Source organism: Phaethon aethereus, assembly GCF_964289735.1.
Source record: "Phaethon aethereus genome assembly, chromosome: 2".
NCBI classification, from domain to species: domain Eukaryota; kingdom Metazoa; phylum Chordata; class Aves; order Phaethontiformes; family Phaethontidae; genus Phaethon; species Phaethon aethereus.
The window spans coordinates 16,484,381-16,503,260 of record NC_138582.1 but is presented as its reverse complement, the minus strand read 5'-3'; the positions used below and the strand labels follow the sequence as shown (position 1 = coordinate 16,503,260).

General features: G+C 37.0%; 1 protein-coding gene across 1 annotated transcript; it reads right to left on the bottom strand.

Moving 5' to 3' along the window:
- Window positions 1-1,357: 1,357 nt before the first annotated feature.
- Window positions 1,358-17,614, bottom strand: RAD21 (RAD21 cohesin complex component; the record flags this gene model as incomplete). Its single annotated transcript, XM_081996824.1, has 13 exons — window positions 17,186-17,614; window positions 15,232-15,361; window positions 13,007-13,106; window positions 11,926-12,032; window positions 10,835-11,038; window positions 10,109-10,234; window positions 9,790-9,912; window positions 8,312-8,535; window positions 7,831-7,990; window positions 7,307-7,458; window positions 5,644-5,793; window positions 4,188-4,271; window positions 1,358-1,549 (listed from the first exon to the last, which is right to left on the bottom strand). Exons 1-13 carry the CDS (start codon window positions 17,327-17,329, stop codon window positions 1,358-1,360), a joined length of 1,896 nt encoding a protein of 631 aa, XP_081852950.1. The 5' UTR covers window positions 17,330-17,614.
- Window positions 17,615-18,880: the final 1,266 nt, after the last annotated feature.

Below are 18,880 nucleotides of genomic sequence, written 5' to 3'. Positions count from 1 at the left end.
TCATCGTGTAGTCTCAGATTTTTTTTAAACATTCACATAATTTTACAGTTGAGTATACACTGAAATTTGAGTCCCAAAATTACTTCACAAAAGTGCCAACATTAAAACCAGAACCTTCAGTGTGAATAATTTTGCCCTAAAAAAAGTTAAGACAGGTTTCCGTAATCAACATATTCACATAATTTCTGGCGCTACCTGGTCTAACAGTAAAGCTTCATTCTTTATAGGTAAAAACCAAATGGGACTTCTTTTGCAAAACTGATAAAATGTTTTGAACACAGGAGTGTGCATTATTGGAAAAACTGATACTAAAACCATAAATATATCCAAAAAGCCATTAATACACTACACAATTAAGTGGAACTGTGCCTGTTGGTACTGTATATTCAAGTCTGTTGCCCTTTCAGTACAGGTGGTATCTGAATTTAGCATCTTTACAAAGGCAATCTGTTCAACTTCTTATTCTTATCTTCATATGCCTGCTTAATAAAAATCAGATAATTTACAATCTAGAAGTCTGTTTTAAAAAGTCTGGAGTTTATATACAGCTCTAAGAAACCTAAAGCATTTTGATATCTTAAAGGTTTAAATGAAATGACTAGAGTTTTTATTTGATGCTTATTAACAGTAATTAGCCATTATCAGTAGTGGACCATAATGAGGTGATAAAAGGAATGTTTCGTCTAAAATGCTTAACACGTTCCGTCCTTTCATGTATGCAACAGTATCACGTAGAAGTGCTTTCCACAGACACCCGTTTCCCCTTAGCATCAAGGGCTACAAAAATCTGACTGCAAAAATGCAGTGACAAAGCAAGCTGACATATCAGGCACTACCTTTCATATTGGCAGCTTTAAGAGACCCGTGGTATGCACAAAGATCTAGAGAAGGGGAAAAAAATCCCACTACTATGAGAAGCAGACCGAACATTTTAGACGAATTTGGCAAAGTTTTTAATCAGACAATAGGTTGGCCATTCAGGTTTACTTGTATAGGTTAAAAATATCACTATTGAATCAGCTAGTCAAATTATTGTTAAGACATTTTCATTGATACACAACATTACATGCACCAATATTGCACACATCTGCTCTGAGTTGTTAAAACAATCTTCGTCTGGGTCCTTGAGCTGTCTGGTTTCTGCAGTTGGAACTCAAGCCACCCACTCCAGCAGTTTCACTAAAAATTTAAGTGGTAAATTTAAAATACAAAAACCAAAATAACCCGAAAAGAAAACCAAGGACTTTATACAGACAATAAAATCTAAATTTTCTGCAATGGTCTTGTGGGCCCTACAGATGGGGCAATACATGTACGCACTAGTGAAACGAACACTAGCTCTGCTGCATCTAACCATTCAAATAATATGAAATCTGGGACCAGGTGTTGCAATGATGTCACTGTAAGGCTCCTCCTGTGTCAGCTCTATAGCTTGCTGTTTTTTAAGTACCAGGAAACTGTAGAATTTTGCAGCTGCTTGTTTTCTATTCGTATTTCTGCACAGCTCAAGCAAACTGATAGATTCTGCTCCAGTCTTAGCAAGAGCTCTCTGAAAAACACAAACATTGATATCAGAAATTAAATAGAGAATTACATGCAAACAAGAACATCCCTTGGCAAGATTCTGTTTGTTGTCACCCCCAGCACACTGTGAGGGATTGGGAAGGACTCCACATTGGATGAGGACATCACAACATATACATGAAAATTTCTATATGGATCTTATCTAAATGAAACCAAGTAGGCTTCCCTCAGACATGTGAAAAATCAGTCTTAAATCTGCGCAACTTACTCCAGAAGCACTGTAGTATATAGCATAAGATTTTCTTTCTGCATCAATAGCTAGCCAGTCTTTTTTTTTTACTATAGAACAAATATTTTTAAATAGGAACAGAAAATCCTGTTTTATTTCTCAAAACAAAAGTAACTCAAAAATAATCATGATCCATTATCTAAAACAAAATTTCAAGAGCTAAGGTTCTTTAAAAGATCCATAATTTTCCCAAGGTTTTTTCTAAATTTCACAATTGTTTTTCTAAAACGCCGCTGTTTGTCTGAAATTAAGTACCCAAAGTCACTTACATTTTTTCAAAGTCTTGGCCAGAATATAAAAAAATTCAGGAAAATACATCTGTTTGCTGGCTAGAAGAACAACTGACGTCTTCAATTTAAAACAGAACAGTCTGCTCTGGAATATCTACTAGATGAAAAGATATTAGGCTGGCCAAACCAAATTACTTTATATTAAACAGATCTTAACTTTGAATCTCATTACAGACTTAATGTTTCAGCCATCCAGTGTGATGCTCTTTTGGGCACAGGAAAGAAAGAATTGAAAAAAAGCAGCTAGACATGGGCCAAAGAGAATTCTGAAGCTCTTTTCAGAAATTGTGGTGAAATATTCAGAGGGGAAAACATTACACAACATTACCAACTAAACATCTGTGTACTTTAAAAATTACTTTTAAGCCACAGTTGTACTAGTTTGGACTGGGACAGAGTTAACTTTCTTCAGATCAGCTCATATGATTCTATGTTTTGGGTGGGAACAAATGTTTTTGTTTTGGAGCAAGTAGGCTGGGGGGTGCACAAGAAGTTGGGAGGACACAGCTGGGACAACTGACCCCAGCTAACCAAAGTGGTATTCCATACCATATGATGTCATGCTCAGCAATAAAAACTGGGGGAAAGAAGAGGGGCATGTACACCCGTTTGGGGTTATGGCATTTGTCTTCTGAAGTACTAATTATGTGTAACAAAGCCCTACTTTCCTGGAAACAGCTAAATGTCTGACTGCTGTTGAGAAGCAGTGAACGAACTCCTTATTTTGCTTTATTTGTGCACATAGCTTTTGCTTTACCTATTAAACTGTCTTTATCTCAGCCCATGGATTTTCTTGCTTTTTACCCTTCCGATTCTCTGCCTCAGCCCACAAGGGGTTAGTGAGTGAGCAGCTGTGTGGGGCTGAGCTGATTACCCAGGTTAAACCACAACAGTTTAAAACAATCTTACTTAATCTAACAAATCTTACAGGTGTACAAAAGAACCAACTTAAATCACATTAGTTTACAATGTAATGTGAGCTAAATTTAATTGTATGTAAGTGTCATAAAGGCTATTTAGGAGTTTAAAATTAAGGTTGCATTGCTTAGAGATGTAAGCAATTTTTATGATATAACTCTAGTAACATTTTCCAGAAATGCTTTTGGTTGATTATATCATACTTTTAATAGAATATGAGATACTACTAAATCTTAGTTTACTGATAACTCAACCAGCATTCCCCCCCCACTCCAACCCACTACACTGGAAGTTCAGAGACACAATAATGACAATGAGCTTTTATCAGCAGAGATGGAACCTATCAATTTCACAAAAAAAATTAGGATGACTTTGGAAAACAAAAACAGCTTAGTGAGAACTGAAACACTGAAACAATGAAACACGGTGACAGTAGAATCTCAGGAGTTGCCAAAATGTTTAAGGGAGCAAAGGGGTAGGAACTGCAAACTAGACAGAACGGCAAAGGTAGTCAGTCCAAGAATATATGAAGTACACAGAGACACCTATGTGCAAATGGACAGCAGCTTGCACTTAAGTTCAAGTGTATACTAAGGGTGTTCAATATCTTATCAGAAAAACACTCTTTAGTTCTAGCAAGCAAGAATCATCCCACAAAGATTGTCTGTGCAGGCTGAAGCCACACACTGGAAAGTAATGCTGCACCTCAGACAAGGTCAGATTCCCACAGTTGTTACAGATATAGCTTATCACAGCACAGAAGTTTTCAAACTAGCATGTCCAGGAGTAAACATCTTGTGAAACAGTTTTAGCCCTAGACCTTGAGGGGGTTTGCCTAGGGTCACATAGCACAAAGTCAGAAGTGCTAAGGTTTTGTTAAAAACTCAAACCAAATTATTTTAAAATTTGATCTTCTGGGAGACACCTAAAGGTTGAGAAACACCTAAGCAAAAAACCTTACTGGAAGTGATCTTTGGAAAAAGTGACAGTTATGATTTAATAAAATTACAAGCATTTTTTTCCTCCGTTCTAAGACAGAACTGATATTTTAAGCCTGTACCACCTACTGCAAAGAAAGCTCTTTCTTAACCTTTTAATTCAGGTCAAAAGTGTTGGTGGGCACACTTAAAAGCTACTTTAAAAGAAAGGCAAATTATCATGTTTACCTGAAGCCCGTGAAGCATTTGTTGAGTCCTCTTGTTCCACCTCCTTTCCTCTTGATCCTGATCACCCCCTGTGCCATCTTCTTCCTGCAAGCAGCCAAAATTCACACATTTACAAAACAGTCTTTTCATCCACTGAGTTATGAAGTGAAAGAGGTATTTCTAGACATCACTGCAGCTTTTTCTTTTCAACAAGCCAGAAGGTTTAGGCAATTTGAGTGACAAAATACATCTAGGAGAGGCAGGAAGGGGGACAGAGGAAGACACATGTGTGAGCTGATGTACAGGAGTACGGTTGACAATTAGTACAAAGAAGTTCAGTCACAACAGCTGAATGTGAAGAGACTTCAGTCTAATCTAGGATTGCTAGTACTGAACACAGTATCAGCAATGCTTTTATTTTGCAAACATTAATAAACACAGACATGTTTTCATTTCACTGTGGAAACAGAACCACTGAAAAGGAAAATAGATTGTTGCTAAAAGCTGTGATGGCCCGCTGTAACAAGTCGGCTCCCCATGTCCTATGAAGCACTCACCTAAAGGGAACAATACTTGTTTATAGAAAATGTGTTACATCTAGCTTTTAAAGTAAGAACTTTATTTCAAATCAGCAATTAAAAAAAAAATCACCACAGAAGCAACACATGCAAGCGCTGTCTGCTTTGTTTCCAGACTTCACTCAAGAACCTCAAACTGCAGAAGAAGTGTTTGACCAATTTTATTTTTTTCCCCCTCTCAAAATTAAGTCAGCATGTATTTTTTCCTCTTCATTGTATTACTTTTAAAGTAACACTTCTCTGCATCCAGCAACATCCTGAAGTGGTCAGGCAGTTGAATCGTCATAGGTCCCTTTCAACTGACAAAATCTTTTTTACACTCCTAGGAAAATCATCTTGACTAAAGTAATTGACTAAGTAATTCAGGTTTCTTTGCACATGTGACTTGTTACAGAAGGAAACTTCACACGTCCAGGTACATTCATTTTCCAACAGTAAAACAGTTTTTAAAAATTAATTTAGTATCATGCATTTTGGGCGTAAAATGAGAAGACTCAACTAAGTTTGTTTTGATATCCACAGAATATTAAATATTGTAGTCAAGAAACAACTTCAGTTATCACATTTTAGGACATGGACAGTTTTCTTATAAAAATCTACCTTTATTAAGTGTCATGAACTATTTAAAATGGAGCCATAAAATTAAGTTCAAATGTAGAGTGGTTTAATCCAACCATGTGTGAGAACAGGAGAACCCTCCAACTCAAAGCAGAATGTATATGCAATTTATAAAATGGAATAATATAAGCAATATAAAATGGTCTTGGAATAATGTTAAATTCTACATTTACAAAGGTTATAATTTCCCAATTAAAAACTGAAGATTTATTTCTCATGCCATTTAATGAATCCAAACAGCACTGGTGAACACACAAACCCTTTCTACAGAGACTTCTTACCTCCTCTTCTTCCTCCTCCTCCTTCTCCTTTTCTTTCTCCTTCTCTTTTTCTGGCAGAAGTTCTAGCTCTGGTATGAGCTGGCAGATGTTTTGGGGCTCCTCTGGAGGCATTTCTACAGGTGGTATTTCCAGCTGTTGTGATGGTGGATGCTTTAAGAGTACACAATACAGTTAAACCGATAGCATCACTTTACCAGTGCTTTTACAAAAGAATGCTGATGCTACAAATCAGTTTCACAAAACCCGAGTCACTAAATCTTAGCCATTTGTCAGAATTTTTTTTGAAAAACGTAAAAGCAATTTGTTTTGTTTTGCTGTCCATACATGTACTTTTAATCCTTTAGATACTACTCAAACCAGAAGTTATAGTACCACTATAAGGAAAAAGGCTTTCCAGTATCTTCACTTAGTCCACCATCCAAACTACCAACCTCATTTCTTGAATCAGCGCATGCAACTTAACCCACATAACCAGATGCAGTGCTACATGAACACATTAACTCATAGGAACAAGACATCTTCAAAATATCAAAATGTTGTTCTTTGCAATACAAGCATGAAGGAATTACAACCGAGATACTTTGTAAAATTTCCAAAAATGTATGAGTGACTTTGGCGCTCAAGTATCATTCTCAGAAGATATTTATATCAAGAGGAAAATCCAGAAAAGCAGCTTAACAGTCAGTTTTAATAAAATTAATATACAGTATTCTCCCCCTGAACCTATACACATTTAAGCATTTGCCAGTAAAGTTACCTTGAGACCTGAAACTGCTTCTACATATACCCTGAAGTAGCTCAAAATAACTTCTGTTTTAGAGCCATACTGCAGGTATCACTACAGGTATGTTGCTAGAGGCATGATCAAACAATTCCCAACACACACCAACAGAATTGACTTCAGCACAAAGTACAAAGAGGCAATGCCAATTTCACCCAATGACAAGGCCAAGAGGACCTGCAGCTGCCACCCTTTTTAGTAAGATAATGTAACATCTAAGTCTCATTCTACCATGCACAACCTGTTAGCCAAGGAACATGTGAAAAGTGGGGCCAACAATGCAAAAATACGAGAAAGACAGCATAAACCAGGACTGTTCTCACCTAGCAAGCATCCAGAAAAAATACACCTTTCATTTTGCCCATTTCCTCTCCCCTTCACAAATATGGTTTCCTTTCACAGCTTTTATGGAAGAGGTAGATATGAGCTAGTTTCCAAGTCTACTCATAACTCAACTAGGAAATCTTCCCTGAAGATCAGTTTTTCTTTGAACCCTTAACCCTGGAACACTAGGACTATCTCAAAAAGGAGGTTTGTGCAGCTAGCACAATCCTTTATCAATGAAAGCTGTTCATATGCACTTGCCAAGCTGAAGAACTTGATAGCTTTGTAAGCAATACGCTTTAGTCCTTGAAGACTTTTTCTGGAGGAAACTGCCATTTCTTCTTCCTACCCGCATTTTAAATGTTTCATTAAGCTTTTCACATAAGAAAAATACCGTGAAGACTACTCAGAGACAAAGATTCTGTTACTACTCCAGCATATCTCACAACACCACAGAAAGCTAATGCCCCAAATCTGTGTCACTTCCTGCTCAAAGAGACTACCCGCTTCTCATTCTCAAAAAAAAATCCCTCCAAAAAAAACCTCAATCATACTCACAGGTAGCACCGGCTCTGGTTCTACTTGCTGCAGTTTGCGTTTAACACCCGTCTGAGGTGGTGGAGGTGGCATAACAGATTCATCCAGGTTGGTTCTGCTGCCTTCCATCATTGATTCTTGTAAACGACTTGGTTCTTCCAGAATAGGTTCATCTATATTCCACAACAAATGCAGTTTTAGATACTTTGCTACAGTTTCAAATTACATTGAGTCCAATCTGCTATTAATTTAGAATTGAGCACTCTTAACAGCCTGCATAGCTTTTGCAGTGACTGAAATAGAATTGGTACAGATGTGCATACAACTCAATCCAATACCCATTTAATCCACTGAATCAAACCGAATCTCTAAGCACCTTCCACTTGTAGGAAAAAAAGCTGTTTTAAGTCACAGACTGTGTATCAAGCTAAACAACCATTACAAAGCTCTCTGTTCCATTCATAATCTTTGGTGACTTAATATAAAGCACAAAAGATGAAAATAAGCTCCAAGGGAAAGCAGAGCATCTTTGACAAGACACAAACCAATGACATCTCGTTGCTGCTGCTGCTGTTGCTGCTCCTCTCTGGGAACCTCTGGGTTTTCAAAGTCTTTAAGGAACTCATCAAGATTGTCAGCTTCTCCACCTTTCCTCCTCTTTCTTAGGTCTTCTGGTACCAGTGGTGTAAGACAACGAGTAAAAAGCTACAGGGGAAAGGTTACATTATACACTATTGTAGCTCTCAGTGTCCTTAATTTTGTTTCAGATCAAGTAATTATGGGCCATCTTCCTTTCCCATTTTTAAGCTTCCCTCCAACAGCACTAACATTAAAAATATTCATTTATTTCTGTAACTGATAAATATTTTAAGCATTGGTGTTATCTTAGTTGTTTTAATGAGGTTTTTTCAAAGAATTATGAATACTGCTATCACTATATCGCTATTCATATGCTGACGTTTACTATATGTGAGGCACAATCCTCAATATAGTCCACTTAGAAATGAACCTGCACAAAATCATTACCTTCAGTAGCCTATTATTCCACAAAGGCTGTGCAGGCAGAGAGAAAAGCTTTTCAACTCCACCAGTTTCTTTCCACATCATCAGTTTCTTAGTAGGAGGTGCCAAGTCCAAAGTAGTAACAATATCAGAGTAGTCACTTAATTGGGCTCGAATAGTCTTGCTATCCAGTTCTTTCACGCTGTCCACAATCAGCTTTCTCTTCCTCTTTGCTTTGGTTTCCTTGACTGTTGAGATTTTTAGCAAGTAATGAAGGTTAGCTCAAACAGATACCACACTATAAAAGAATCTGGTAGGTTGTCTATAGGTCTTATTTTCCCATGTATAAAGCTGCCTCAATAATCTAAGGCAATGCTAGCTTTGGAAGAAGGAATGAAAAGCTGTAAGCACCATGAAAGGTCAAACACTATGAATGCTATCCAATAACCTGTGAATTCGTCTGTGTATACTCGTAGTTCTAGTGAATTTACCTAAGCCTCAATGTCCTCAGCTGCACATGCCTGCCTGCCTCATGGCTTGCTTGTCAGGCTGGTGTTCTTCAGGAGCAAATCCAAGACGTAAGGTCCCTCTGACCAAAGGGTCAAAATACCACACCAAGTTCTTCCCCTAAGCCCTATCGGAGCTTTGGTAGCTTTAATGTGAACCACTCTCTTACCTGTACCTCTCATCCAGCTCTAGAATGACTTTACTGTAAATTACTTACAGCCTGGCACTCTGCAGCTGACCCTGAAGCTCTGGCCATCGCCATCTTTGCTGGTCCCAGCTGACCAGCTAGGACCTCTGTTGCTAGCTTACCACCAGGCGGCAGTGCTAGGGCTTTTTAATTGGCCAAGCAAAGCAGGGCCTGGAGCTCAGTCTGAAAGCACAGCACAAACTATGTTTTTCCCAGATTTTTTTGTTTGTTTGTTTTAATAAAGCAGGGATCTGTTTATAATGAGACAAATATAGTACCAGTTAAAATAAGAAAGTGTCTTGCATTAGAGAAAAAAGACAAGGAATTTCACTATTTAGTAGAACTTCAAATACAAAGATGCAGCTCCAGAATTCAGCAATTCATTAAAGCTATGAATCACTAGAAAAGACTCATTCTCAGTGTAAAGAGTCACTCCTGGCCATCAAACATTGTGTATCAAGAACTGTGCTCACTACAGATACTGTCCTAGAACTAAAAGACATGATACGTTCTATTCCAACTCACTGTATTTTAACTAGCATGTTTATCAAAAGCTGCAGTATTATGGCACGATACATACTGACTGCAGAAACTACAAACTAGAATCCTCCAAGACCATTGATGTAAGCTACTTACCTGGAAAGTACTGGAAGGCTACCGTTAGAATAAAAGGAATGCAGCACTTTGTCCCTGGTTTCTTTTCCAACTGAGAAAGAGTCAGCAGCAGTGCTAGACATTCATTTGCGCTTCATCGAGCTAAGGTGGTTTCTGATGACCCAAGTACAATATTCCCAAATAGCTTACTCACCGGTTATGTCAATAGGCTCCAGAGCAAAAGCTTCTTCTTCATTGGGAACAAGCGTTGTCTGATCAGTCATAGTTGGTAACGGTTCAACTGGATCTACCGAGTCTGGGCTGTCTGGTCCACCCACTGCCAATTAGAACAAGTATCTTGCACTAAGTCAAAAATTAAGAAACTGTGCTACCCTTCCCATACCCTCCTCTACACCTTAAAGTGGTTTACCACATTTCATATTTTTGAGCTCAACGTGCTTTTAAGGAATTAGAATCCCAAATACATTAGTTGTAAACAAGTAGTTCTAGATCTAGCCCTAGATCATACTCACTTGATACATTATCATCATCATCCATATCATCGTGGGGAGGTTGCTCTGGCATCATTACTCCACTTTCTGAGAGTGCAGGTGGGTCATCAAAAATACCACCATCGTTATTGCTGAGAAGTTTGTCATCTGAAACAACCACATGAAAGAATCAGTTTTGCATCCACAAATTCATGAAACAAGTATAAGCAAATTTATAAAGAAGTACACACAAATTTATGACAACACAGATAAAGATAATGCAAAGGTTAGAGAAACCTATTCTTTCAATGCTGACACAATAGCAATTAGGAGTGCTTTTTCAAATCGCATTTCAGCTCAAATTTTGAGCTTACAGATAACCTTAATTACTATATACATGGTACACATTTGCATCTTACTATGTTTCTTAGTACTTCACAGAGTACTCGATAAAATTCTCAACATACTAATTAAACCCTTGGAAGGAGTCAGAACAAGAAGAGTTGCATATTGATTTTTCTCTCTAAAGAACTTTACATATAGAATGGAAAAACTGGATGATTTTACTTCATTCGAAATATGCCAACACTTAACATGCTATGCATCATCTATATTGCTGTACCACTCACAAACCAGAATTCCACTGCTGAAGGCATAACTTAGAGGGGGACCTTGGCAACAAAGGAACCAATCTCCCCACTACCCCTCCAAGAACTAATTATTGAGGCAGAACGTAGGACAGAGAAAAAACAAATTTCGCAAACATACCCAATATTCCACCATCATTTCCTTCTCCAAAATTATCATCTTTGTATTGGTCTTCATATTCCAGGTGATTAGATTTCTCATTGAGGTGACTGGTGCTCTGTTCAGGTTCCAGTAAGAGATTGGAAGCACTGGTGCTCACTAGCATGTCATCCTCAAATGCACTACCTTCTCTCATCATCTCACGATCATCCATCCCAAAGTCACCTGCAAGAATGTGATTTCACTGCTATAAGTGCTAAAGAACGAAGATGCAAGAGACCTAACTAATGAATCAGCAAAGGCCCAAATGTAAGACCAAGCTTAATTTCGAGTTATCTTCATTGCAGAGTTAATGACAAGATGTAAGGAATTATGCCCAGCAATACCATAGTGAAAATACTGTTCAAACAATTATAAAAGTAACAATCTCCTCTTCAAAGCATTTTATTATACTTATTTTAGATGATCCTACTAAATTTTAGCTGCACTGAAACCAAAGAATTCCAAGGAATTCAAAAAAAGTTGTACCTTATGCCTTGAGGTTGGTCTTCATGTACAGAGAGCAAACTAACACCAAATCAACACGATGATCAATACTTAGACTATACTTTCAAAAAGATCACTGAATTACAGATTACATTGTTGTACTCTGGAAATTATACCTTCAAATACAACTGTCTTCAGGCTTTGATTCAAATCTTAGAACACTGTCCTTGAAGAGATACTTCAAGAAGTAAATAGTCACCACTGACTGCTTCAGCTTTAGAAATCTCCTAACAGTTTCTGACTGAAAACATGCCTATGATTAAAGCAACGGCTGACTTAATATTCACACCACATTTTGAAAATTATAACCGACATAGTACTTCACTAATTAACCTGACTGAATATTCTTCAGCTTTATATAGGCAGCTAGAAGCTTGCTGAATATTAGAGGACATGCTTTTTAGAAAAACTGACATGTACAAACTAAAAATTAATCATACGGAAACACAGAATATTTGATCTAATTTGTTTTGTACTTAGTGGGAATTCTGTAGTAACTGCAAAACCACAACTTCACAGTTATTAAAATTAGCTTAATAACACATAATAATACATGAGATTTTTACCAAAGTCATTATCCTGGAGGATACTGATGTTGCCCACTTCTTCTCTCATTGTAATTTCTTCCACTCTACTCTGGTTCAAACTGAACTGCTGGGCCACATCAATATCACTTAAACAAACAGAAGGCAATTATTAAAAACCTCCATTTAAAAAAATGAACACGAGATAAAACCTGCTCAGATAAATGCGAAATTAGTTCCTAAGAAGTACACTGTACACATAATTAATGAAAAAGCTGATGGTGAACACAGAATAGAAAAAAAAATATTTAAAACAGTAAGACCATTCATGATTAAAACCTATGATCCAAATTGCATTAGCTTCTGGGAAACGTTATCAGTAACCTCTCTTACCCCTTGCTATGTCAGGCTCAATTTTAAAGGCCAAATTAATAACTAAGAACAGACTTCCTCCCCTTCAACTTCAAAAGCTATTAATATAATTATCAAAAAGTATACCTAGTAACAGTACCAGGTTACCTTAACACATCGTAAAGAGTGTTATGTTTCTCAGAAGAACACGGAATTTTTATGTAGTTTCAAATTAATATATACTCTAATTTGAATATAAACCAAATAGAACACCAAATAAAGCAAACTGTATCCCATTATGAATAATCCAAGAGTAACATCAATTTTTTAAAGATCAAGAACTATTCAAGTTGCATACTTGTTGTTATGTTTAAAAGTAACCCATTAGTATTAAAAAGTTTTAAGAATCAAAGTGCCAGTAGAGAAGGTCAACAAGGACATTTCCATAGAACTAATCTTGTCTAACCTGAGAACACATGTGATGTAGAGTACCTTGCATAGAAGAAAAAAGAAAATGATAATACATATTGAGTTTTTCAAAAGCTTCTGTAAGAACAGCTTTAGCATCGGTTAAAATTACATGCTACTATGAACTTAAAGTCAATACAAAGATGATTGTGTACTTGCTTGGTATATTAAAAGACTTAAGAATACAGGTTACCTACAGACTTTTTTTTAATTCAGCAATGAGTTTGCTGTTTATAACCAGGTTCTCCTCAACTAAAACCAAACATCATTTGCATGGAAATAAAAAAAAGCAAACAAAGCTCACTCTAGATCAGGAAGTGGTTGGTCAAAATCATGAAATTCCTCAGGTAAGGTAATAGCATTGTAAGCAGCCTCTCTGTTTTCCTCAGGCAAATCGACAACCCCTGCAGAGAATAACACTCAGACATGAGTTACCATTCCTTACAAGGACAGCATTTTTCCCAGTGCCTTCAGCATCGTTCTCTCAGCATAAGCTTCTTCTCTTTAAATGGTTGAATTGAACCGATGCTAGTCACCTACGAAGAAACCTTAGATAATGTTAGTATTGAGATTCAGTCTAAATTCAAAATACACCCTTCAAGCCCTTGTGCTGTTTTGTATAACCCAGGAAACCTCAAATCACTCAATAATGTTTGTGCAGCTGCACAGCTCTGCACTGTGCTAACACAGGCGTTGTATGTCATCACAACACTATGCAGGTACCTGCTACAAAATCATTTTATCATGACGCTCCAGAAGAGCTAGTTAATCCTGGTCATTTAGTCAGTTCAATTAGCTCTGAAAGTCCCAGCACAGTACTGACTGTACTTGGGCCACAAAAAAGTCTTAGGCTTCTGCATTTAAAAGAGATGGATTACCTAAACCACATACTACCTTTTCTTAATCTGCTATTCAATGGGCATTCTCAGAGCATGACTAACAGAAGGCATCACACAAAAACAGTACCAGTAGTTGGTGCCTCTCTTTATTCAAAGACTTAGAGGTCAGGACGCTTGAGAATGCATGGGAAATGCAGGTTCAATTCCTTCTGCAACTTGCAGGACATTTGAGGTCTGTGCTCTGCCTTCTGACCCACGCAATACAGGCAATTCTGAGGTACAGATACTTCAGAAACGCTCTGCCCACTGGGTTCCCCTCCGCAATGGATATCAAAGAACCACTGTCTAGAGACACCAGGAACAAGCATGAATCTGTAATTTACTCATCTTGGCACATGGCTAGGAATAAAGGAAACCTAGTCCATGCTTCCAGGCCTATCTAATATTTTTACCTGTTGGCTGCTTAAAATAAAACATATAAATGATTCTCAGAGCAGACAGGATTAAGACAACGCCTAAGCCACAAGACTGATAAAACTGAGAACAAAGACAAGTGCCTCAACTTGTTTCAGGTCACCACACCACTTTCTGTAAATCTTATTTTAAGGTGCTTTACCTTCTACATGCGTTCTGTTGGGAGTGTGAAAACTGGGAAAACAGATTGCCTTGTGAAATTAGACAAATTTCTGTGTTCTCATCAGTCAGTGCAGTCAAATGCAATAGAAAACAAAAAACTGGCAACAGTCAATAAATTGACACTGAAAGCTACATAAAGTTCAATGCCTGAATCACTATGTGAAGATAAGGAAATGAAGATAAAGGCACTGTATACCTTAACTTTTCTCAAATTTACTGTTGTGCTTTCAAGAGTTGCCTTTAAAAAAAAAAAGTCTTGCTTAAGTTCAGCTGTTAAATCACAAACTTAAAAAGGTAGAATATGAATCGGCAGCTGTGAGTATCCAGCAGCATCACTGCCACAGCTACATTCTAGCTGGAAAAAAGTTTCCCAGGCCAGGATTAAAGAAAGCTATCAACCGTGAGTAAGCTAAGGAGTTCATTGCTGGATGGAAAATAATTTCAGGTATTAATATGGCTCCCCATCTTCATGGAAAAATCTTAGACTAAGCAACAACAGAGGGGAAAGTTATATGTCATACATACAAAAGAGAAAATACCTTTGTTGAACACATTACAGTTCAATTATTTCCAGAAACTAAACTGTGAAAGTGGTAAAAAAAAAAAGCTTACTTCTATGCTTCTTTTTTAACTCATGGCAAGGCAGGCTTTACCCTTGATGGAAACAAGTTCCCTTCTGTGCTTCTACTCAGTACACGCGACTGGCCTTTTGCAAACTTGTGACAAAAAGTAAAAACCATGCAGCATATTTCCATTTAACATCATACACCAACAACTGCCAAAATTATAATTGATATTTTTACTGAATCAGCACTAATATGAAAAGTTTTTGTTCAGAATTCAATTAAAAGATGTTTTTCAGCATACAACTCAGTCACACAGCCACAGTCACTCAGTCTGAAGATGCACTAAAGAAAATAACTTCTCCTATAATCCTGTATAACTTTATATAATTCATTTACAGAGATATGAACATAGAGTTGTATACCTTCTTAATAAATACCATTCTATAACAATGTAACTTTTCAGAAAGTTCTTAGATAAAGACAGATACCTGGACGAAAAGCCATCTTAATCTTAATGAAAGCCTCATTACAGTCTGCAAGAAGATATTTTGCTTTCCTGTGGTAGATTCTAACAACGCCTAGTAAGAGATGTCCTGAGGTTCGAAGTGCCATCTTCACCTAAAAACATATTGCACAATCAGATGTAGCCTTACTTTTATTCCTTTAATGAAATTTCAGTCAGCTTTGCATAAGTTTTTCAATAAGACCAAATATCAAAAAGATATCAAAATATCAGAAAACTGAAGAAAGAATACAAAGTCTACAGTTCAAGATGATACTTTACATACTATTTATCATACTAGCAAATCCCAGTAAATTAATAGCACTCCAGGAATTCCCAAACACTGCTCTGCCTAATAAAAAAAAAGATGACAAGACAAAGCCCGTATCTTCTTCTAACATCTTTGTTACTTTAATTGTGAAAAAAATGAAACACACAAAAATTTGGACAGCTATAAATTACAATTTGGTTAAGTAAAATTTGGTTAAAAACTGTTACTTGTTACCTCTCCATCTTCTGTCCTGCAGTTAAGGAGAAAATCAGAGAGAAATAGTGGAAGATGCGGGGTGTCCATAAACAAGCACTGCCACATTAAAACAAGTTTAAGTTCCTTCCTCTTTAAACTCACTGCTTTACTATGTAATCAAGTATCTGCTGTGGGAACAGAAAACTGATAAAAAAAAATCCAGGGAAGGACTCCCCTTAAGTACTTTAGTCTGAAAGAGCATGAGACTTGTGTGAAGGGTACACGGAATAATTGTCTCCCAGAAAGATTAAGCCATACAGGCTTTAACTCTTAAGAAATCAAAATTTTTATTGCATACAATGTCTTTCTAATAGTCCAGCTGACACAGAGTGAAATATATGAAAGAGTGCCTATCAATTTCTCCTTTTTTCTAAAAGAATGCTGTAGCTCACTAGTGACTCCATGAACATTATCAATTTCTTTCTAAATCCTTCCAGAGCTGACACTGAAGCAAATAACTGTTCTGGAACAGTAAGTATCTCTGTGACTGTACTATACATTTTTTGCATATACTTAAGAGTTCTTCCAAAATCCAGAGTAGCACTATAGAAACATTGTTACATTTGTATCAACCAAAATAAGTTTTCTTTCTTTTTCCAATAGTTGCTAAGACATTCAAACATCCGTTAAGCGACAAAAGTCAAAACAGCATCAGTCCACTAGTTCTTAAATGGAAAATTTCATTTTCATGAGTAGTAGAAGGGAACAAAAAAAAAACACCACACCCACACACAACATTTAAAAACCCAAGTTCCTCAGAATTTCCCCTGATTTCACAAGAGCCATCCAGAAGTGTTATGTTCTTTCAGTTTTGTTGCCATCTATTCACTTCCCAAAAAACCTGAAGCTTTTAGTCTCTAAAGCAAGGCTTCTATACTACAGTGTAGTATTGTTATTGTATGGAAAACTCCCCTCATGTAACCAGTAACATTACAAGCTAGCGTGATACTGCAAATCTTTTTGCTGTACCTAACCAGAGACATGCTTTGAACTTGGGTCACAAGCATAAACAAGAATATCTTAGTACTATTTCTACAGCTCCCCGTAACAACAGCACTGAAAGAGTGTCATTATAAGGCCTTTAAAAGTTACTCCTTAGAAAGCCTGGGCTTTCCTCTCTTCCAAACATTTGCTTCTAAATGATGCATAGTACATGAAGATCAAAGTCCTCTATTTACATAAAGCAAGACATTTTGTAGCTAAATCGCATGATACTTTAGCATTAGAAAATTGACAAGAAAATACCCTTCAGAATCAAAGAGTCAATAAAGTATTTCACATGTGAACAGACCTTTCCACCCTTCAAAACAGCAACATTAAGAATTTTATTTCAGTGACCCAAGCAGTAACTACCACCTGTACACACAATTTCTTTTCACTACAAGGTAACATTACATCAGTGTAAAATAGATACCTTTGGTGAAATGATACTCTCCACACTGCTCTCCAGATTACATTCAAAAACATGCGCTTTGGTTAGCTTCTTATCCCAGTGGGCCGCCAGCCAGATTTTGGCCAGCGGCCCACGCTTGCTCAGGACAAAGTGGGCATAGAACATGGTCCCAGATGTCTAAAACAAAGTGCAAACCTGTAAAGAGAAAGGCAATTTTTTCCCTCTCATTTTTTTTTTTTTTTTAATGAGGAACGCCCTTGTAAACACACCCCTTACCTGCAGTAAGCAAAGAAGATGTTTGCTTTTCAATCACTAGGGTGAAACTACTTGTATAAAATATTTAGGAAGCCAACACTTACAAGTGGTGGCCATGTAATAGTATATATACCTTTATTGCAGAGGAAATAAAAGAGAAAGAACAGCAACCAATGACCATTTACAAAATTTAAAAATATTTAGCATCCTGCAAGAAAAAAAAAACCTGACTATATTAAACTTCACAGTAATGATACCAAACTCATAATACAAACAAACATGTCTCAGTTTTCCATCCACAGTAGTTTTCTACCACTTCCATTTCTTTCTGACTACTACTATACTGTACCAGTATATATTCTACATTGTTTCAGTAAAACGTTCAGCATTATAAAATACACAGTCCTAAACTTTTTGGACTTCACCATATTTTCTTAAACAGAAAGTACAATTATGTCTTAATTTCTAAACAGACTGCTCTCCATTTCATAATCCTCTTAGTAACACTTCATATTTTTTATTCAAGTGCTGATAGAAACAGTAAGAGAATTGACTGTATTATCCCAAGCTTCCTGAAGATTTTGTTCTCCTCTTCACCCTTCACCAGAAAAACAGGCCTCCTTTTATCCAATAGTTACATTTTATCTACTTTCTTACGGCTGAAAAAATGCCACCGTATCAAACCATGAGGAAGCAGAACAGCATGATGTCTTACGATGTAAACATGCCAATTTCACGCATGAGGTAAGCATATGATTCAGTTTAACTACAAGTTGAGAAAATAAAAGGTTTGCTTTGAAGAGGTGGAAGATTCTCCACAAACAGCTTTTTCTCCAGCAACATCTGTAACTGGGGAAAAAGAAATGCAAAAGAACAGGAGAGATGCAACAAGTGCATTTGAGTTTTTACTTTCTCCATGCCTACAGAAAAACTGCCAGAGGAAGCACAGCAACCTAACAGTAAAAGCAGGGCAGCTTAATCTTGGCAGAGCCAGCATGAGGATGAGCATCAGTTCCTGGCCATAAAAACCCCCCGTGTTTCTCAAATGCATGCCAACACAACTTACAAGCAAACAGGGAACACAGGGAAACACAAAGCCTTGGTAAATATGACAGCCAGAGAGATTCTCAGGAAACCAATCCCTAAACCATACTAATGTCCTTGTAGGCAAAAAAAAAAGTCCCAAAGCAGCTAAGGTAGAGCTGTTGATATTTATACAGTACGCTTCACACACACACACAAAAAAAAAAAAAAAAAGGAGGAGCACAACTGTGACTGCTAGAAAAATAAGTATATGAGCAAGAGAAGCAACTGGCATCACTGGTTCAGTGGAAGCAAAGCCAACCTCTAGATTGTGGATAACAAACGAAAAATTGTAGATCTAGGGGTAGATCTCTGAAAGTAAAGGCCAACGATCTTTTTTTGCGTGTTTTAATAAATGGGGGCTGAAGAAATATAAAG